General features: G+C 44.4%; 1 protein-coding gene across 4 annotated transcripts in view; it reads right to left on the bottom strand.

Annotated features, from left to right (window-relative positions):
• plce1 (phospholipase C, epsilon 1) overlaps positions 1 to 23,477 on the bottom strand; it is a 79,426-nt gene that overhangs the window by 36,225 nt on the left and 19,724 nt on the right. For all 4 annotated transcript variants that reach the window (XR_013812637.1, XM_079756505.1, XM_079756507.1 and 1 more), the window contains exons 6-8: positions 11,033 to 11,196; positions 10,501 to 10,679; positions 1,098 to 1,273 (exon numbers count right to left, since the gene is read on the bottom strand). Coding sequence is in view for 3 of the 4 variants with exons in the window: in XM_079756505.1 (XP_079612631.1) it covers positions 1,098 to 1,273; positions 10,501 to 10,679; positions 11,033 to 11,196 (519 nt within the window). In the remaining variant the exon portion in view is untranslated. The remainder of the gene's footprint in view (positions 1 to 1,097; positions 1,274 to 10,500; positions 10,680 to 11,032; positions 11,197 to 23,477) is intronic.

Below are 23,477 nucleotides of genomic sequence, written 5' to 3'. Positions count from 1 at the left end.
ATTCATTAATGGATGGAAGGTGTCATTATACAACCCCCAACCTAAATGTGGGGCGGTTCAGTCAACCTGAGGTTTATTTAACCCTTTTATTGCACTCATCGACTACAGCAGTGTGTAAGTTGCGTGATGTGTTGGTGCATTTGTGAGTGCAAGTGTGTGTTTGTGTTGTGCGTGCGTAACAAGACTGGTTATAGGATGAGTTATGGCCAAGGATGTAACCTAATAAGCGTTTGGGGGGGGATGCATAGACTGTGAGATCTGAACCCTTGTTGCGGGGGCACGTGAACCCAGGAGGAGTTGAATATAGGCGGCAGCGTCTGGCTCTACACTTCATTGCCTGTCTCTACACATGTAGTGTATAGAGAGATATGTTTTGCATGCTCTCTTCAATGTTTAGTATATGCTTAATTGAAATGTTTCTTTGTAATTATTTTACCGTCCTGTAATTCTGTGCTGTGACACCCGTATTTCCCGTCTAGGATTATTAGAGTTTATCATTGCACTATTACATTTGCTTGATCGTTCCACGTTATTGTTATCCAATTATCCATTTCATTCTGAAATGTTATTGGTATTGACACACACACACACACACACACACACACACACACACACACACACACACACACACACACACACACACACACACACACACTCTAACAGGACGTCCGGCCCCCAGTGCTGCAGGAGTGACTCAGGCCACCAACATATTATTATGTATCGAATTCAAATGACTTTAACAACGGACTAAGACACTACACTCGAGTATCATTTAATCATATATATAAAATATGAATAAATATAGATAAAATTGATAAAGCAATGAAAGAGATGGCTTTGACAAAATTACGACCAAAATATCCTCTTTCAAGTGTCTCAGAAATAAATTATGTTGCGTCTGTTCTCGGTTGCAAAAATATATTTGAATATTTTCAATATTTTGAAGGTGGTGTTTTGCCCTTAATTGTTTTGCAGTTAAATAAATTGATAAAAAGACGTCCAAAGTCTCCAGTACACAGGTGTTTGTCGGTTTGATTATTTGTAGGTACGGATGTGTCCAGGTGGTGTAATTGTGCAGGAGGCCCCAGGGCCCTCACCCTCTGGTACAGCTCCTGCTCCTGCTGGGTCAGGATGCAGGCGATCTCTTCGGGGAACTGGGCCAGGGGCCGCAGGTCCGACAGCTCCCTGCTGATGGCCCCCGCTACCATGGGGGCCGATGTTGCCACGCCAACGCCCCCGCTGCCCCCCGTCGTACTGCCGGAGACCTGGCGCTCTAAGGGGGAGGGAAGGGGGGGGTGGGGAGAGAATTTAAAAAATGACATTTACATGGTTTGTTTATATTTTAATTTTCAATTGATATAAATATATATTTATTTATTTATTAACATTTAAAATAAGTTAATTTCTAATCCTCTGGGGTAAAAAAAAACCTTTCGAGAGAGGCTGTATTGAAACTCTTCTGGAAAGTCAGGTATCAACCTGTCTGCCATGCATCCTCCCAGTTATGATCCCAGTTAACCATCTCTCAATCGGCTCTCGATCAAATTGACTTAATCAACTATAAAGGCAGGCAGAAGTGTGTTCTGCTGTGGAGCTAGTAGCCTACCATATATCTGGTTAACCATAGGAAATGTATGTGTATTTAGTTTTGCAATAGTATTTCCTGGCACTGTGTTTGATTGTATGGTTGCTCTGTATGCCTCATGTATTGGTGCGGTGATTCGTATCAACTACTCCCGCTAAGGGACTACAGATGAAAATGAGCTTGTAGATATCTCTAGTGCGACAGAGAAATAAATACAAATATAAATAATGGCAATGATAAGTTTGAACTACAGAATAAGTCAGTGTTCTAACCGGGTTGAATGCTGACGCAATGGTTGTGGAGTGCTGTCTGAGGTAGGTTGATATCTCTGAGTAAGAAAATGTAGATATCAATCCCCAACGCAATTGCACAGATACCAAGACAGAAACAGAAAAAAATAGAAATGCCTTCAAAACATTTGGTTGCGCTTTTAACTATTTAGACTTTTTAGAAGATAAAGCCAACCTGTTCGAGGGCTATGATTAATTTGTTCTGGGTACTAACCAGTTGAATACCCACAGGTCTGGAAAACATACAATGGAAATGATGAAATACCAGGAATTGGACACATGACTTCTGCTTTTTGTCAACTGTCACACTACATATAGGCACACACACACACACACACACGCACAGTCCCTCCCTCAAACATACATACACACACACACACACTCCCTCAAGTGCAAACAGATACACACACACACTCCCTTTAAAATGTGCACACACACTTCATAATGTACTGGGCAACCCTTGAGATGTGCTACAGGTAACCATGGTAACAAGTAACCGCTCAACAGGAAGAAAAAAAACACGCTTATTTACACACTTTGATTTATAGATCCGGCCTCTCGCCTCCTGTAATGAACTTGCGGTGTGTGTGCACATGTGTGAGTGTGTGTCTTCAAGGATTCAGCCGGTTTGTTAAGACCCCAGGTTAATTGTTGACACGGACACATGTCGAGATGTAAATACGCTGGCATTTTTGTTTAACTCACCTTCTCTGGCGGTGGAAGGCAGTTGGCCATCCATTGACACCCACTATATCCCAAGTGAGCGTTCAGCAGGACTCATTGCTGTATCTTTGTGTCGTTCAACCAAAACAAGCGCATACAAACTGCACTGGCTGTATTCTCCAACAGTGCCCACAAACAAACAAATCCACAAGTTTAAATCCTGTGTTTACACCTCAATGCACACGCTTATGGACTTAGATACTGAGGCGCAGAGCGAGAATTCTGTGTGAAGAAAGTGGCTGTTCATAATTCGGAATCATATCACACGGCCTCAAACGCTGCCACAATCTTCACACAGAACTACTGCCCCCCACCCCCCACACCCCATCATCTGTTCAAGACAAGTTCATCCTTTGATATGGAGATGAGCCAGCCTTTAAAATACGGTCATAATAACCAAATATTCAAACGGCGGTTCATTAACCCTCAATGTATTCTCCAGCCTTCAAGGGGAGACCACACGACGCAACTGAGGACAGGGAGAAAATGAGGAGGAAGTAACAATCGCAATATCTGCACAAGGATATACACAAGTGCAGACAGAGAGTGGAGTGGATTGACGCCGTCTATCTATTCTATGCACTAGTCGTACTAGTCATCGAGCTGTTACATCTATCCTAAGCGACTTAAGAGTGAGTGAATTCAGATACATTCATTCATACGTTCATTCGTTGGGATTTGAACCTAGTACCTTTTGGACTGGGACCTTTTGGAACCCCCCCCCCCGATTCTGAGTGTCTAGTTGCTGTCTTGGATCAAGCAAGATGTGGGAGTTAAGAGGGAGTGCATGTGGGCTTCATGAGTGGGTCTGCAGCCCGGGGCAGATAAGGGCTGTGCACATCCCAGACGTGATGCTCCTCTCCTGGCTTCAAAACGCTGCGAGTCATCCTCACGCTCGTCATACAATGAGGGCGACATTCATCATCATTAAAGTCTTCTCTTAACTTACTCAAGTGTTCATTCTTTATGGCTATTTATTGATAATCTCATTTGAACTTCTGCGACGGATAGGTCATCTCTCTTCACTCTTAACTCGTTACCCAGAGGAGACGTTCAGACTGCATCGCAGAGGGAGACTTTCCCTTCTTTGACTTTCACTTCTTTTGGAATCTGCTTCTTAATGAATGAAGCTATGGTTGTTGAATGTGTGTTGTCATGTTGGGAAGTTGACGGCTCACTGCTAGTGAAAGAGACAGGGATCTGCTAGGTGAGTGGAAGGGAAACGCTTAGCGTCCACTTGGGGCCAACATGGATGCATGCACACGCGTGCTTCAGCAGTCATCTTTATGCATGACCATGACCCATCTGCATGCACTACAAAGCCTCGGTGTGTGTGTGTGTGTGTGTGTGTGTGTGTGTGTGTGTGTGTGTGTGTGTGTGTGTGTGTGTGTGTGTGTGTGTGTGTGTGTGTGTGTGTGTGTGTGTGTGTGTGTGTGTGTGTGTGTGTGTGTGTCAGAGAGCATGTACAAGGGTGAGAGGGAAAGGTTGACAGTGAGAGAGAGAGCGATAGTGTGGTGTGGTCCGTTAAGAAAGAGAGAGGCTGAGATAGAGTGCTTGCGTGTGTCTGTGTGTGGACACCAGAATTTCTGTGTTTGTGTGTATCCTAATGCGTGTGTTTCTGTGTATGTGTGTGCGCATCCTCAAGTGTGTGGGTTTATGCGAGTGTCCGTGTGCTAATCCCAGTGTGTGTAAGTGTGTGTGCGTGCGCGCTCGTGCGTGCTTTCATGCGTGCTTGTCTGTGTGTGTGCACCTCTCTATAGTGCAAGTGATGAACCCCCTATTTCTGCTCGAATTCGGACACTCAGATTAAATCAAAGCTGATTTTGCCTTCACTACCCCTTTAATGGCTCTGTGATTTTGAGCGGCATAAACACACGTCGTCTCTGGGTCTCAAACACTTTATGCTGGACGAACACAGGATACACGGCCCAAAGGAGACCCCTTTAATACAGGTCCTACACACACACGCACAACCACACACATGCCACACACACACAAACTAAAATATAAAAATTGGCTTGTTTAAAGCAGTGAAGCACAAACAGCGGGGGAAACAGCGCTGGATGTACTGTCTATTACATTTCATTGGAACAAACATTATTATTATTTATTTTTTTGAATAGAATTAAATAGAAGCTGTTCATGCTATCGTTTATGTTTTATTTTCATATGTTTTACTACCTTGGATATAGAATGTGGTGGAATCACTAATTCATTATTATTATCCAGTTCACATCAAGAAGAAAGTGTGAAATGATTAATACATGTAGTGATTAATATCAGTAGACCAGAGGAAACGCATGCGCGCACACACACACACCCTTAAGCAATGAACAAGCAAGCACTAAGAGTACTCACTAACACATGTATTGAAACACACACAGCAGAAATTGAATCTGAAATATCTAACTAATAGCAAACAGCACAAACAGAAACACACTCACACGCGGAGTTTATCCTGGACTACATAAATCCCCTGTCTTGGTACTAAGAACACGGATCAACAGGCATCAAAGAACAGAAATACGCCACATGTTTCTTCGACCCCACAGACCGGGAATGGAACAGACACATTGTAGGGGAGAAGAACTCAAGTCAAAACAAAACAAATACAGAAAACTGTGTTGACATTTCCCCACCTCTTCCTCACGGGCCATGCTTCCTTCTTTTACGTTGCACAACACAAACATATAAAATGTTTTAACGCGAGCCGTCGGCCGGTCTCAGTTTGAAAGATAGTGGGGCGAAAAAAACGAAACAGAGCCAGACAGACGGCAATTCCACTTTCCCATTTACCACGCCAAATTCAAAAACAAGCCGTGATCTCCGTTTGATGTGTTGGTCGTGTTGGAACCCCCCCGACTCTGTGTCAAACTTCAGCCTGAAGAGACACGTTCACAACCGCCACAGGCCAGCCTCAGGCGCTCGGGGACTCGGCAACACACACACCGGTGAGATCTCAGCCTCCACACACCAGCCGCGGGACCACAGCTCGCCGTCCAGTCCACAGAGAAACGCACAGCCCTCTACCAAACACACATCACACACACACCCCGATCTTCACAGCTCACACATGTCCGACTCACCCGAGGGGTGGAGACAACTTAACGTACGCAGCACGCACACAACACACACGACACACACACACAAACACGGCTAACTTTAACTCTGTCATCTGGAGAGCAGACACTGCTGCTCCTAACGAGATTCCTCCCTCTGTAGCCTCCTCTCTTTCGTGCAGTAGTGGAGATAGAGTACTGAAGACGAGGCTAGGAAGTGGGGGGGGGGGGCAGGGGTTACTCACTGCCGAGCTTGAGGTCTTGGTCTCTGTGGGAGGGCTTCATCATGTGTCCCTCGCAGATTAAGTCCAAGAGGTCCGGTCAGCGGTAGACCGCTCTTGGAACTGGGAGATCGCACAACGGGCAGCGCAAGAGAGGGAACCGGGGAGACACATTTCAGCCGACACCCCCCCCCCCCCCCCCCCCTTCCCCACACATACACACACCCACACCCACACCCTTCTCTCCCCCCTGATCCAAGCACTGTGCTGTCTCAAGCAGCCTCCCTCTCTCTCTCGTTATCTCTCTTTCTCTCGCTCTCTCAATAATTTGTCTCTCTCTCTCTCTCCCTGTATCTTGTATGGCTCAATAATTTCTGTCTCTCATGTTACCTAAGAGACCTTCAACCTCTCTCTCTAATACTGTTTGTACCTCTCTCCCTTACTCTCAAGTCGCTCTCACTCAGTTTATACCTCGCTTTCCCTCCCCTCTGCCCTCTCTCTCTCACTCTGCCCTGTTTCTACTGCTCTCTCCTTTCCTCTCCACTCTCTCTCCCATAGTTTGTACCTCTCTTGCCCTCTCTCACTCAATCAATTTGTATCTCTCTCTCTCTCTCTCTCGGCTGTCACCGTAGTTTACAACCCTATGCTACAGTTAGACCGCCCGGCTGCATTCACACGTGCACACAGTATGCACACGCACACACACAATGTTTGACCCTTAAGAACCCACACAAGCCAACTAATGCATGAACACACATATGCATACACACATAGGCACACACACACACACACATATTCATGGAAATGGAAATGTGTGTAAATGACACACAGTATAAATAATCTCCTTTGAAGAATAGATTGGTGTAAGGCAGTTACTCCCGCCTCCTCAGGGCAATGCTTTGTAGGAAAAAGGAACCAATCTCTAACTGATATTTTAGAAATGCTTTTATTCATATTTTTCATATTTTAGAAATGCATTAGAAATTTGTGAAGTTGAAGTATATTCTTTGAGATAGTTAAGTTAAGGTATTAGATGGAAGGGTATAGTTATGGTTATGGTAAAGTTTAGCATTGAGAGAGTTACGTTTCAGTAATGTCTGTAACAGCATGATCTCATTATGAAAACCAGGGATAAGGAAGGAATACGAGGATTACATGTCTGAATATTTCCTAGAAACACATTCATACACACACACACACACACACACTAAAGTATTTATTTAAATAACAGGTCCAGCTGACCGACCCCGAACAAACAAGAGTCACTGTTCCAACACACTCACAGAAAGAAACACGCACACACACACACACACAACCTCTATACAAACCCTTCCTCTCACTCCCCTACAGCCGCATCTCCTTGACCCCTGACCTGCCCAGTACGCGTCTGTTGACAACCAATCCGTTCGTCTCTCACCTCCGACAAACTTCCCCTGCTTTACGGGACTCAAGCGTCTCCCCGTAAAAAACACATACACACCATCATTGTTCAGCGTGCACGTGACACGTGCACGCTGAAAAATGATGGTGTGTATTTGTTTTTTTGCCATAACGGTGCACGTAACCGCGCACACTGAATCCGAAGGCATGTTGGGAAAGCATTCTGGTGCACACTAGCACCGTTAAAACCCTCAAAATACCCCCGGGATTCCACCCCTAATCCGCTAAAGCATGTGACCCACAGCCACACACGGCCCCGTGCACAGAAACACACACACAAACACACACACACACACACACACACACACACACACCGGCACTCAGTCAGTTTGCACACACTCACGTGCACGTTCATGTATGCGCAGCGTTTGTGCAATGTCTGCGTGCATTGTGTGCACATTCATACAGTTAGATATACATGCGACACACATGCGGATGGTGTGCATGCGTTGCACCAGTCTGTGCGGTGCATTTGTGCAATGCACAGCACGGGGCCATGACCCATATCCACAGTAGAGTTTAGCATAGTAGCATAACCGCTTGACCTAACTAGGTAAACTAGGTAATGCTAGGTCAGGGGTTATGTTCTTCTATGATATCCTGTGGATAACCTGTGATTTGAAATTAAAAAGGAAAAGCTTGTGATTACTCTGATCGAAGCCCCCACAAAAGACAAATAATTAATAAAAACAAAGAAACCCCATTTCTTTGAAGCGCCGCAGAAACCAGTGAAACAAAAGCCAGAGGAACTATCACCATATATGGTCATAGAACAATAACCATCCCCTGCCAAGGCCGTTATAACAAAATGGCCCCTGATACAATTGAACTGTCCTCAATGGAAACTGATACGCTCTCCCAGACTGAACGACTCACACAACTGTTAAAACCCCCTTTGTTCGTTTCTTTCTAAGTTACCTAGCCAATAAACTCATATTGTAGACTAAAAACGGGGGTTTGTCCCCGGGCCTAGGCCCTGTATGGCGGCCCTCTGCTCCTGGGAAGTTATGGATGTGTTTAATAACAGAGATCCATTAAAGGGAATCTTCCTCTATCTTCTATCCATCTCCTTTCCAAAGGTGAGGTGTCTGTTTAAAGGGCTGCTGACTTCATGGTAGACATCAAACGCTGGACTCCAACACGTCTTACGCCCCCCAGGGGACAGAGGGGAGTGTGTTGGAGAGGAGTGAGTTGCAGAGTTATCTGGGTTTGACGGCCACTTGGTTCCCGGTAGAGAGGCAGGTGGAGTTCATCCCGCTTAATGAATTCAGTCACCCACACAGATATAGACAGGCTCAGAGTGTGTGTGTCCTTACATATGTGCGTGTATGTGTGTGTGCGTCCTTACGTGTGTGTGTGTGTGTGTGTGTGTGTGTGTGTGTGTGTGTGTGTGTGTGTGTGTGTGTGTGTGTGTGTGTGTGTGTTTGTGTGTGTGTGTGTTTGTGTGTGTACAGAGCCAGTAGATAATGGCGTGAATCACCCCGCCTATCATCTTACACATGCCATCATCAGCACATTCACCAAAACACATTCTAACACACACAAGCACAAACCGACACACACACACACACACACACACACACACACACACACACACACACACACACACACACACACACACTTTGGCAGCAGAATTGTTAAACAACCATAGCAGTTGAGAGATACAGAGACAGGGGGCAGCTTACCAGAAAGCAAAAATAAAGGTTCTCTAGATAAGTTGAGACCAATTTAATATAATTGACAGGAAACTACAACAATGATGTCATCACGCAGGCCTGAGCACTGCTGAAACTGGCAAACACTGCTGCGACTCCTAATCAGAACTACACAGAACGAAAGAACAGAAGAACAGATATGTCCTTATTCAAAGAAGAAAGAAAGAGGAGGCAGGAGAGGAAAGAAAGATATAGAAATGTAAAGGAAAGCATTATTATAATTCCCCTTTCTCCCTCAAGAAGCAGGGTCAAACAAATGGTACAAAGATATATATAACAAACCATATCTTTGTACCAGTGAATAGAATTTATCCTGGAAAGGATAGACAATGTTGTCAGCTTGTCTGCTAAAACCGAATGTCAGAACCGTGTGTGTGTGTGTGTGTGTGTGTGTGTGTGTGTGTGTGTGTGTGTGTGTGTGTGTGTGTGTGTGTGTGTGTGTGTGTGTGTGTGTGTGTGTGTGTGTGCGTGTGTCTATGTATCTGTGTGTCTGTGTGTGTGTGTGTGTCTGTGCATGTCTGTGAATGTGTCTGTCTGTGTGTGTGCATGTGTGTCTGAAGTTGATGACTGACTAAAAGGTGTCAGGAAATGAACCAAATAAAAAAGAAAGCTAGAGAAAAACACAGGCAGCCTCTTGAGTCATGAGAGCAGACGAGGCCACCAGAACGCTGGTGAGAAACACACAGAGCTGGCCCTCCTCCATCCCTCTGTTTCTCCATCCCTCTACTCCATGGCCTCTCTAGAGATTCAAAATCCCTTAGTTACAAAAGAAATATGAACTGAAAAGCGTCAGGAGAAAATGATCCACTGGAGATGATCACCAGGAAAATATGAACTGAATATTATCAATCTGAAAAATATAAACCAAATAGGAGAGAATGGAGTGAGTTTCCACACGATTCTTTCTCTTTGCTTTGACTAAACTCTCCCGACAATGTTACCCCTGCTGGCTCGTATCGGAGAAACATTGACTGATAAATCAAAGCGTGACGTTAAGTACACACATTCCGGGGTAAAGTTCAGGAACAAAAAGCGGGAATTACTGATTGGGGGAGCGCTCGCGTTGAGCCGCCACAATGTCACTCATTCAAAGAGACATAGCGGTTGTGATTGGCCGGCTGATATCACTATGTTACAAACAGGGAGTGACATCATTCACCTGGCACCAGTTTGAACCAACAAATTACAAATCGAACGGCTGTTTTCGCTGCCGTACACATTGATAATAACACTTGGTTGATTACTCTTTACGGAATTATATTAATGAAATAACTTGTTTGCATAGCAATTTTATTATTAAGGTAATCAATAAAGCTGTGTGCTATAAAGTTTAAATACTTAGTAAACTGGAAAAAACACAAATGTAGAAACAAACCCACACACAAATACATATGCGTATAGGTTCAGAGATACACACACACACACACAAACACACACACACACACAGGCCCCCCAAGTGTTTCCTACCTTTGAGCATGATGTGGGTGCTGCACCCCAGGCCCGTAGGGCTGGATGAGGAAGAGGAGGAGCTGAAGGAGGAGGAGGTGGAGGAGGAGGAGCGAGAGCACAGGGCGGACGTGGCCTCCAGCAGCGCTCCACCCAGCAGGCTGCTCAACGCTGTGTGCTGGCCCACCGCACGGTACCACCTGACACACACACACACACACACACACACACACACACACACACACAGACACACAGACACACACACACACACACGGTGACTCCTATTACATGAGTCTCAATCTCATTGGATGTCAAGTAGACTCCACAGTGCATTTCAAGGCTGGGAGAAGAATTATGTCTCATGTGTTTAAGTTTGCACAAATTGTATCTAAAATATTAAAGACAAAGTGAAGAAGTGAAGTTTATTGTGTAGTGTGATGGAAAAATAATCATCATTTTAGCTGTGTGTTAATGCATAGGTTTGTGTACATTCAAGGAGCAGCTCATTGGTTAAAGCAAGCACAACAACAACAAACACTTGAAGACCACTGACCTGGGTGACTCTTCTGGGCCTAACGTGGAGCAGAGGCCCAGGCCTGGGAGCTCAAGTGATGGCCAAGCCCCACGAGGACACCTGCAGCCAGGGCAGGCCAGCAGCAGTTTCCTGGCGGGGTGGAGGAGGTGGTGCTCCTCTAAGGGCTGCACATGGTTTAATACCTGTAGGAGAAGGGACACTTCAGATTAGAAACAGCCAAGATAAGTGTTTTATGTGTGTGTGTGTGTGTGTGTGTGTGTGTGTGTGTGTGTGTGTGTGTGTGTGTATATGTGTGTGTGTGTGTGTGTGTGTGTGTGTGTGTGTGCGTGTGCGTGTGCGTGTGTGTGTCATGTGGAAGATATTTCTTGGATAATATAAGAAATGTGTTGAGCTGGACAGTTTGGTGTGTAATGTGTGTCTGTATGGAAAATATTGAGGAAGTCATCGCAGTATGTATCATTTACGTGAAATATTCCTGTCCATGCTCTTGCATGAGCCAAACCCAATAAAGTTAATCATCTAAAATGTATTTTTGCCAATTGGCTTGAAAGGTCGGCTTCTTTGGACAATGAACCACCATTGTACAAAGTTTGGTTCAAATTCGTAGCAAAAGAAAAAACAAAGACTCTTGAAGCGAAGACAAAAAGCCCTTCCGAGACCGGCGAGCCGCGAGTTGTTTTGGGAGCACATCAGAGTTCCGCTCTTCCTGTAAGGACCTGTGACAAACCCAACAAATGGCTTTTATTCTGGTGGTGGGCCATTAGGGGAAGGCTTTGGCGGTGGAGTAAATGGGCTGCAGAGAAGGGACTGGGGGACAGGAAATGATGTCGATGCAGGTGGTGGGAAGGGAGGGGGGGGGAGAGGAGGTTTAAACCGTGTCTGATGAAAATACAATATACTTTGGGAGACGATGACAATTGTGTTTTCATCTCTTTTGACGGGAATAGAAAATGGATCTCGGAAGAAAGAGATCAAATAACGATCCATCCCGCAGTCTGGTCCTTATCTTCTGCCTCTCCTCTTCCCCTTTCCCTTCATCCTGATATGAACTTTACCTATGATTGGTCCGTTGCTGCATTTATCGCTCTATGAATCTTTTCTCATTCTTTCTTATCAAAATAATAAGACATTCGATTTATATAGTGCTCTTCTAAGTACTCAAAGACACTTTCCAGAGTGAACACAAAAATATATCATTTAACGTATAGTATAAAAATATTAAAAAAGGAGGAAGGGGAGAGAAGGGAAGGAGGTCAACACCTCCAACGACGTCTTAGCCTCTCTTTCACTCTCCTCTTCTCCCTTAAACCTCTTCTCTCACCCCTCTTACTTCTCTCTCCCTTCCATTTATCGCCTTCTGTCGCTCCTTGTATCTCGCCCTCCCTCATGGTTTCCATGAGGGAGGGTCTGTTTTTTGTATTTTTTTTATTACTTGTATCTATTTATTTAATCGTATTGTCTCATTACTTATTCTTCCTTTGTCTCAGCCACTGGTTTGCATAAATGCTTTCATGTTTTTTGTGTGCTGTTTATTCGTGTAAAGATCTTTAAACGAAACAGCTTTTGATTTGAGAGCTCTCTCTCTCTCTCTCTCCCTCTCTCTCTCTCTCTCTCTCTTCTACGGTCTCCAGTGGCCGTCGACATCTGACAGTAGCCAGGCCCTGTGCAGGAAACCCATCCCTGTGTTTGTGTTTGTTAATCTACGCTCGCCAGTGGACAATTCATTTAAACAGGAAGCTTATGAAGTGAGTTGCCGTTGCACTGATCGGTATGGCGATAGCCTCCATCTCCACGTGCCGGATTGCAGCTCTCTCTCTCTCTCTCTCTCTCTCTCTCTCTCTCTCCCAAACAAGCATTAGATACAGGAAAGTAGTGATGGAGAATGTGCATAAACTATGTCTCTAGATTACAATGTATGAATCTCAGCCATAGGATAGTCTATTGGCTATCGTAGGGGTCCGATCCCCCTAATGTCGGCGGTCCACCTGTTGGGAGTCTCTGAGGCCGTACCCCCTGCCCACTGTGGGCTGGGAGTCGACCCCCTGAGCCCCGTGTTTCCCCTCAGTCTCGGGGAGGCTGACGGACAGCAGCAGGGATGTTACTCACCAGCCTGACTCACACTCATGCACATAGTGTGAATTCTGGCGACCAATAACAGAGATGGAGTCAGCGCCGGCTCCGTCCAGGGAGGGGTGCACGCTGAGCCCTGCCTGGCAACAGCCCCTAATTCTGAGGGAGGATTATTGAGGGGGGCCCCTGGCTCCGCTGAGGGGGCCCGCTACACAGGGGCTCAGATCTGATGGACTTTACACTGGAATGTGGATATGCAACGCACACACACACTGTAAAACACACACATGCAGACACATACACACACACTATAACAGGCAACGCATACATCATGCATACTTTTAAAGACAAACACACACCCACACTGAAACATACACTCACACATGCTTAAATAGAGACACACTCTAAAGTGAAGCAAATGCACATGCACAACATCACAGTCATACACAATTAAAAACCCACACAAAGTATTTTAACTGCCCGGCACATCATTCAGTATTTCAAGACAGAGGTCACATGATGAAGGTCACATGACACAACACAGAACAGCTGTCTCTGACACGCCAAAGTGAAAAGGCCTGTTTGTGTGTGTGTCTGTGTGTGTGTCCGTGTGTATTTCAAGAGCACCAAATGTTGACTCAGGTGGGTGCTTGTGTGTGTGAATGTACTTGTGTTATGCAAGGCGCACACACACGCGCACACACACACACACACACACACACACACACACACACACACACACACACACACACACACAAAGGAAACCATGTTGCCCAACTTGAGACAAACACCCAGAGATTTCACCCTAGTCTATTTTAAGAAGCCAGACGAAAGGGTTACAGAGGCGTGGTATACATGTGTGCACGTGTGTGTGTTTGTGTGCGTGCATGTGTGTGTGTGCTTGCTTGCATTTCAAGAGCTCGGTTTCCCTCTGTTCATTTGCTTTGAAATGTGCCCCATATTATGTACATGGGTACAGATATTAAAAGCATTATATCGCCTTCATCATTGATATAGCAGTATGTGAATGTGAATGTGTGTGGTCATTTCAGATGACCTTTCACCTCTGAGGTCACTGGGAGAGAGTTCACCATTACTGCTCTCCGGGCCACTAGCCCAGTAACACTTCATGCTGGAGTAGAGTCAGTAGAAATGTGTTTAAGGACAAAATTTTTGACCGAATTATAAAGTCTATCAAGATATTCCTTAAACAATGTTTGTAAATTACCAACAGAAAGAGAATATATTTCCTAGAAACAACCTGATGGCTCGCACATACAGGCATTTATTTATGCCCTTGTTGGTTGTCTGACTAAAACCGTGTGGTACACCAAAGTGTTTGTAATATTGTGATGTATCAAACTAAATAGAATCGTGATGTGGTATGGAATGAATTATGAATCCCAGAGTTCTTGCCAAAGCCTTGAAAATGTCACAAGAAAGTCTAGCATGGAACGGCGTGTTGGTGGTTTCAGGTCCGTCCGTCTGTCTGTCTGGTTCCCACACACCCATTGATAATGGGCACATGGAAAGAAAAGAATACAGCACGATATCCCCGACAAAACAAAACATTTAAACAATGCTTCCATCGATACAATACCAGGGAAAGGCATAGAAGGAGATGGGGTGAGAAATGGAAGAGGAGGTGATTGAAAAGATGAAGAACAGGAAGAAACAAGGAACGGAGGAAGAGGGAAATAAAGAACGCAGAGCAGAGGAGAGAAAGAGGAGGTTTAAGGTAGACCGTCACAATGGGCTATTTTCTATTAGTATATGCTACACGTGAACCTCCTAAGATGGCACAATTTGATTGGTTCGTTATCTCGGGATATTGGGCAATATCCCATGATTCCGATCTCAAACTCAGGATATTGTTTTCATCGCAAAATGTTGCATGACGGTCTTCTCGTCACGCTCATTAAAACAAATAAACCGCTAATAAAAACAAATAAATCCCGGAATAAAGTGTAATCTTTATTTATCGAAGTGTTCACGTGTAGTATATACTAAAACAATTATTCACTTCGCCTTTGGCGAATAATTGTTAAATATAATATAAGAGAATAGAAAAGAAGAGAAGCTTTCATACGTAATAATTGTGGTCTTTATCATCAACTTAACCCAAAGTGGACTAATGGAGAATACAAATCCTGGAACGACGACAATGGCAATGGCTTTTCTGCACACTTTTCACGGAAGCAGTAAAATGTCGCAACACGCATATCGGGCAGAACTCTCATATCAGAAGAGAACCGATTGGGACGATTCCCCTTTAAGAGAGTAACAGACGAGAAAGGAGAGTAAAGGAGGGGAAGGAGGAAAGAGGTGGATGAAAGGAGGAATAACGAAAAGAAGAAGAGAAAGAAAGCACTTATTGACTTAAAGGAGAAAGGAGAGAAAAGGAGTGATGAAGAAGGAGGAAGAGTGACCGAACGACCTAGGCATTGTGTTCCAGGTATGGATGTCTCCAACACTCTCAGCGCTAATGGACTCTGTGACAGGTCAAAGCACCACTGAGCATGCTCCCTGGCCACCCAGGGTGTCGAGAAGGCCCCGGGAGCGCTGTATTCACTGCACCTCGGAAACCGGGAGGGGTGGAGCTCTCCTCAATACAGGTGTTTTATGAGCCATCTCTGGCATCTAGTGGTGTGTTGGTACACAAGCAATACTATCAACGAATGTACAGCATTAATAAAACACACACACACCCGAAACCAACACCAATAAAACCACACTTTTATCCAAAGCGACTTACAACCGTAAACACATTGACGGCGTAGTCAACCATGCAAGGCGACAGCCAGCTCGTCGGGAGCAGGGATAGGACACCGAACAGGGATCGAACAAGCAACCTTCCGGTTACAAGTCAACCAGCTCTACCTCCTGAACTAAGCCAACAACACACAGACACACGCATGTCCACCATAGGTAAGAGTTTAAAGACCTAACCGTGATGCTTTTCATTGTCCTGCTGTGATTGGTGTTTAAGTCAAACTACAACGTACTCATTTCAGAAGTACCTGTTGCAAAATAAACCGTCTAATGATCCATCGACTGCAACTTTAGTGAATTTTTACGAACAAGATCGACACACTTTCAAACAGACACATAAACACACACACACACACACACACACACACTGCATGCCAATGTAAATGTTCCTCAGCAGAGCTGAGCTGTGCGGGTGTACAGCGTGTGAATGCTGCTGGAGGGATGGTGGACTCGCTCTGCACTGCACTAGACTCCGCTAATCTCTGCTATGCGTCTCAAACAAGGTAATGTTTGCCTTTCCTGCCTCCACGTCTGGCCTCCATCACTGCTCAGCCGATCTGTTTGTGTATGCTCCGCGAGGAAGGTGTGTGTGTGTGTGTGTGTGTGTGTGTGTGTGTGTGTGTGTGTGTGTGTGTGTGTGTGTGTGTGTGTGTGTGTTCCAAGAGCTGTGTTATGGTCTGTAAATTGATTGGAGCAAGTGTGTGTGTCTGTGTGTGTGTGTGTGTGTGTGTGTGTGTGTGTGTGTGTGTGTGTGTGTGTGTGTGTGTGTGTGTGGCCATATTCTACAAACATAACAAATAACATAAACAAATGACCCATGAATAACATTGTCAGTGCACTCAATAAAACTCTATTAGTTCGTTTTAGGTCTATAGAGGTATCTATATACACAGCAACTCACGGCCCTCATTTGAGACTTGATTCATTGTTATTTTCAGCGTTTGTTATTTTTTTATTAACAGCGGTTGCTGGATGGCCAATCAGGCGCATGTGTTCCCTCTCAAGGTTCCCGCTGCGCTTTGGGAAATGAACCGCCAAGCCACCCGAGAGCCAATCAAACGTGTGATATCATTTGACCAATCAGAGGTGCTGCTGTGAACCCAACTAAAACTCGAAATGAAACCTCTTCTTGGCATGATTCTATTACATGAAAATTAATTTAAAATAGCGTCTAGAAAAGGTTAGCTTTCTAAATCGAGAATATGTACTTTTAAAACTATATAAATCCCCTCCCATTCCCTGAGATCCCTGAATTTACAGGATGGTGTACCTACTTAAAGCAACAATTACAAAGTTTTCTTCCTAAACATTTTTAATAAATATGCGTTGCTTTTAACATCTATCTGAAGGGATTAAAACGTGTCCAGGGCAGTGGACAGAACCTCAACAAAGAGCCTTTGGAGGAAAACACTGATAAGGGTACAAAGTATGTTTCTAAATATTATCTGCATATTCAAAGCCAGGGAACACGGAAAGAATGCATACTGAGAGATGGGATTACTCGTGTTATCACTGAACAAGCACGGTAGAAATGACTGCATTTTGCCGTTCACGTGGCCCCTCTACTCCATATCTACAGCTTTTGTTATTTTATGACTGAACTTTCTTAATAAACTCTCTCTCTCCTCACACAGATCTGGCTCGGTGCCAGAAAATAACTGCCAGGGTTAGACGATTTATCTCCTGTATCAATGAAGGTAAAATATAAAATAACAACGGTAAAAGATGTAGTCTAGAACTGCGCTTGTAAGTGAAAAATAAAAGTATTCTATAGGTGACAGGCAAAGAATCCCACGAGCACCTCAGACATAACACTTTTAGGGAAACAGCATGGTTCGATTACTTTGATGAGCCTACAATAAAAAGAAATGTCTGGTTGCCATGGTGACCTTTAATAGACATTTCATTCCGTTCAAAATGACGATAACAATAACGATAACAGTAAGAACGAGAATTTTGTGTTGTATTTGTAAAAATCTCTGGCCGAGTACAGATTTTATCATTAAAAAAATGAATTATCGCAATTATCACTGACAAGCATTTGATTAATAACCCCCTGCAAATATTGACAAGTGTAATATGAAAGAGGAGCGAGGAGGAGGGGAGAAGGAGAAAGGAGAGACGGAAGATATGGATGGTTGATCGAAGAAGGAACAGAGGATAAGAGAAAGAAAAGGGAAAAGAACGAAGGAGAAGAGAGGAGAAATGAAAGAAACGGATGAAAGAGGAGGATTATCTTCATTCCTTGATGAATTTCACAAGAATTTGTTTTGAGCAAACACTGATTCAAACTCATAACCCCCACTTTGTGTGTGTGTGTGTGTGTGTGTGTGTGTGTGTGTGTGTGTGTGTGTGTGTGTGTGTGTGTGTGTGTGTGTGTGTGTGTGTGTGTAGACAGACTTATAGACAGACTGACAGTGAGAGCCAGTAAAAGAGACAGAGAGGGACAGAGGCAAAGGGAGTTAGTGAGTGTCAGATACAGACCTAGAGAGAGAGGGAGGTGAGGGAACAATAGGACAGATAAAATACAAAAAAATAACGAGGAGTAAGAATGAGAATTATAAAAGAAAGCTCAGCAGGAGAGAGGGATAAAGAGCAGAGAGACGGACAGAGCCTTATAGAGCAGGAGAGAAGGGAGGAAAAGACCGAGCGAGAGAGAGAATGAAAGACAGCGAGCGAGCTAGAGAGAGAGAGAGAGAGAGAGAGAGAGAGAGAGAGAGAGAGAGAGAGAGAGAGAGAGAGAGAGAGAGAGAGAGAGAGAGAGAGAGAGCAATAGAGAGTGAGAGAGAGAGAGAGCGAGCAACCTGGAACCCATTACAGCCGGAACCTTTGGGACCACCCCCCCAGCCCCCTAGTCTGAGGTCCAGTTCTCATGATGTCATACACCAGCCAGGTCGGCCACAGTGTGACATACATAGAACACACACACACACACACACACACACACACACACACACACACACACACACACACACACACACACACACACACACCAACATCCATTGACTCCGTCAGGGCTTAATAAGAAGGTTGATGAATGACTTACACCACCAAAGTGCAACTGAAACAAGAAAAACCATACTAAACTTTTCTTTCTCATAGTGATTGTTTGTGTGTGTTTCTGGAGGGGAAGCCATCATGTATCCATTGTCATTAAGACCAGAAGAATGTGTACTTCTAGAGTCATTTCTGTCATGTCCTGACCTATTTCTTAACCATCACTCTCCTACACTTTAAGAAGAATTCAATTTAATTTAAAAAAATCTCAATCCCCAATGACTTGTACATTGCGACGAGCTAGCTGTCAAGACTAGCGCACGGCTTCTGATTATACACTTACGATTAAACACGCAAACACCTCAAGGGATTTAAGTGCTGCTAGCATGGCCACTTATCCTGCGCTGCTAGACGAGAATCCACAAAACGTTCTGCTTTCTGGTATACAGGAGATGTGTTAAGAGCAAGTTCAGCAGAAAAAATATTCCTAGCAAGCTAACTAACAGATTCTAACAGCATTCTGCTGAAGCATCAACAAAATATTAGCAAAGATATTAAGAAACACATTCTCTTCAGTTTTCAAAAAAAGGAGAGAGCATATCATTTCTTTTAATTGAGTGTCCAAAAACAACAACTGTGGACATACTCACTCAATAAATGATGTTATGTGCCTCAATAAACTTTTACTTGCAGGAAAAATCCCTTCTCACTTCTAAGAGTCTTGAAGCCCAACGCAAAGCACTCCATACGTTTTACACCTGCCTCCAAATAAACACACCAACAATGAAATAACTACATTTGGAAACCACAAGGATCCTGACAGCTTCAAGAACATAAATGTCAGCATGAAATAACGTAAACAAGACAGAGGACAGCGGCATTTACTTACAGAGAGACGGGAAAAGTTGATCTATGGGAGAGGAGAAAAACACAGCCTCACTCTAATAGGTCTCAGTTAGTATACACACACTGGACTCAACTGGAGGGAGCGGAGGAGAGAGAGAGAGGGGGGAGAGGGGCGAGAGAGAGAAAGCACACATGCCCAGGAGAGAGGGAGAGAGAGGATGGGAGAGATGGTGAGGACGGGAGAGAGCACGGAGAAAACTTCCATCAGTGGAAAAGGGGTTACAAAAAGAGAGGGAGAAAGAGAGAGCAATAGAGAGAGCAATGGAAAGAGAGAGAGAGCAATAGAAAGAGGGAGACCATTAGAGAAATAGAGAGAGACCAATAGAGAAATGGAAATAGAGAGAAAGAGAGAAAGAGAGAGAAATGGAGAGAGAAAGAAAGAAAAAGAGAGAACAAGAGTGGAGAAAATAGCGAGACAGGATGCAACAAAACAAGAGACAGTGTGTGTGTGTGTGTGTGTGTGTGTGTGTGTGTGTGTGTGTGTGTGTGTGTGTGTGTGTGTGTGTGTGTGTGTGTGTGTGTGTGTGTGTGTGTGTGTGTGTGCATGTTGGTGTGTGTGTCTCTCTGCATTCTCCCCATATTAGGAGACAAGGAGATAGGACGGTGGGGGCAGGGGGGAGTCAACGTGGAGATGAGTATCAGAAGAAGGACACTTTTCACTCTGTAAACAAACGACACACACACACACACACACACACACACACACACACACACACACACACACACACACACACACACACACACACACACACACACACACACACACACACACACACACACACACACACACACACACCTGCTCCTGTAAAGGTTCTGACTCAGTTCAATCCTATAAATTGCCAGATTTAAAAGGGGTGACTTAGAGGTGGCCGATCTAAAGCTTTTGGGGGGAAGGGGGTGATGGGGTGATGGGGTGATGGGGTGATTCGGGGGGGGGGGGGGGGGGGGGGGGCACGGGCCTTCCCACCCCTGGACACGCCCCTGCCAAGAATCAAGGAGCAGGAAATAGTTTTTGAAGATTTCTACAAAAGATATGACAGTTATGGGCAGATGAAACGTGTCTCATTGCAGATCAGGGAACAATATCTGACCCACGTTTCAGTCAATGCTCATGTTACTGTGCTTCTTCATTTCTTCTCAAGTATGACATTTTGTCATTGACTACCACTAGATATATATTCTAGTATTCATTCATTTTTACATTTATGGGAGATGTTACGTTTTGTTGGCAATTAGTAAACCTCCCCTTGCTCTGTGTAAGACGATATCAAACCCAGAAATGGCTTTGCTGTTAATCACACAGTACAGCAGACTTTATTAGTACACTATATTGGAGGTGCATCCGGCAATAATCCATCCATGCTTGGATCATAATTAAAACTAAACCACAAATCGGTTTTATGGCTCCGTTATGGCTGCCCCGTTTACGAGGTCCGTCCCCGCCCTCCCATTGGTCAGAGTGTCGACTGTTTGCCCAAAAGGACCCCGAGGGGACGAGGAGGACGCCGGGCAATTGATCCGTGTTGTTAGCGTGGCGCTGGCCGGCGTTGCCATGACGACGGCTGATTAAAGGCCTTCGGGCACTGAGGCTTTTTGTCTCTAAGCCGCCTCGCCAAACAGCCCTCGTTGATTCGCCTCCTTGATGACGCAACCCCCGGGAGCACACGGACACCGCACTCACACACACACACACACACACACACACACGCACACACACACACACACACACACACACACACACACACACAGACGTGCTCAGCACGTGTGTAAGACAGAGGGGTTCTAGTCAGGATGAACCCCAGGGGGGGCAACCGAGCCAAAGTCTAAAGCATAGGTGAACCAGTGGTGGATGATCTGTTGCGTCTCTTCCTCCACCAATCCATAATCTGTTAAATGAGTAACACACTAATTCTCTTTCTGAATTCATGCGTCTATAGATGGATACATTTGATGTGTCCTCAAAGTGAATCCATAAATGAATCCACAATCAAATCCATGTTTGTTTGTGGGTTTGGAACCGTCACACTGTTGTTACACAGACAGTTGCGGAATAAATCCACAAGAGACGCATTCTGATAATCGACAAAGACAAAGTCACGACAACAAGACAAGACTGAAAGGAGATGCTCAATTAGATCATTTGCTACATTGATTTATTTATACAGTAAACACACAAACACACACACACACACACACACACACACACACACACACACACACACACAGGCATGCTCGACCCATCACCTATCGAGGTTGCCTCGTCGAGGATGGTAATGATTGCCGGGGTTGACATCAAAAGAGGTGTGTGGATCAAAGCAGCCAGCTGCCTTTGATTAGCGGTCAGTGAATGTTCAGACCTTAACGACGATCACAGAGGGGATCAAACCTCAGCTGATCCGCCGCATCAACTGTCCATTTCACCTTGATTATGGATGTGGGGGCCGGGTCCTACTGACCTCGAGTGGTGATGTATATTCAACCCCAAGTAGACCAATCAATGTAAGAAAACCAAGTGATGGTCAGGATGTTTCAGCGGCCAGGAGCCAGTTGGAAGTGTGAATGGTGACATGCTCTTATATGATATACAGTGTTGGACATTTCAAGCTTTAAGAAATATAAGTACTCACGAATATATTTTTTCTGTCTTTTATCAGATTTTACATTTTTTGGATGTACTGATGAATGTTTTATGTATTTTTTTGTCAATGTACAGGTAAGTAACTAAGTAGCAGTAATTTTGAAATACTAGACTGTGGTAGCTCAGTACTAGACTGTGGACTTTCACTTTGAAAAGCTGGAGATCCCACTTGCATTTGTGTCACTTTGGATATGTGATTCACATGTTGCTTTGACAAGCACTTTTCAAGAAAAAAAAAAAAATCCATATATACACACAGACACACAGACACAGACACACACACACACACACACACACACACACACACACACACACACACACACCTATTCTACTTCAAGAGCAGTAAAGAAAAAAGTGCCAACCGCAGATGGACCGTTTCCGTGATAAAGGGGTCGATGTGCTTGCTGCGTTCTCAAGGAGGGTTGATCCACATTCTTATGAGAACTACACCCCCTAGAGGGAAGATTTGGTGACACCATTTGTTTTGCTAATATCTTACATTTTCCAGATTAATTTATTTTAATGTATCTTCTATGTTGTGTCAGAGAGACAAGCGACTTATTTTGGATACCGAATACCATACTTTATAATTTTAACATCTATTTCATTGCAATTATTTAATTTGATTATATTACATTCAGTGAATGACCGAACGCCAGTCCACACACACACACACACACACACACACACACACACACACACACACACACACACACACACACACACACACACACACACACACACACACACACACACACACACACACACACACACACACACACACAGCTACTACTATTAACTGCTACCAGCCAGATGGCGCTAGGGAGCCAATAGGCAATGTCGAAAAAAGAACTACGTTCCTCGGTTACTTATTTGATTTACAAGAAAATAAATATTCTTCTTACCGTGCCAATTTGGTGGTGAGGACAGAGAGCTATCGGTTAGATAATGAAATGATTATGGAAGAAATACTGCCAGTGTGACACATAACAGCTTCCCTTTTCCTGAATCCACATACGTGATTAGGTTTCTTCTGAAGGATGTGGTTATCGCTTATATCAAATGTAGCAAGACCATACG

The sequence above is a fragment of the Pollachius pollachius genome (genome assembly GCF_949987615.1).
Source record: "Pollachius pollachius genome assembly, chromosome: 19".
Lineage (NCBI taxonomy): Eukaryota > Metazoa > Chordata > Actinopteri > Gadiformes > Gadidae > Pollachius > Pollachius pollachius.
The sequence above is the reverse complement of the archived record's forward strand: the minus strand, read 5'-3'. Positions and strand labels throughout refer to the sequence as shown.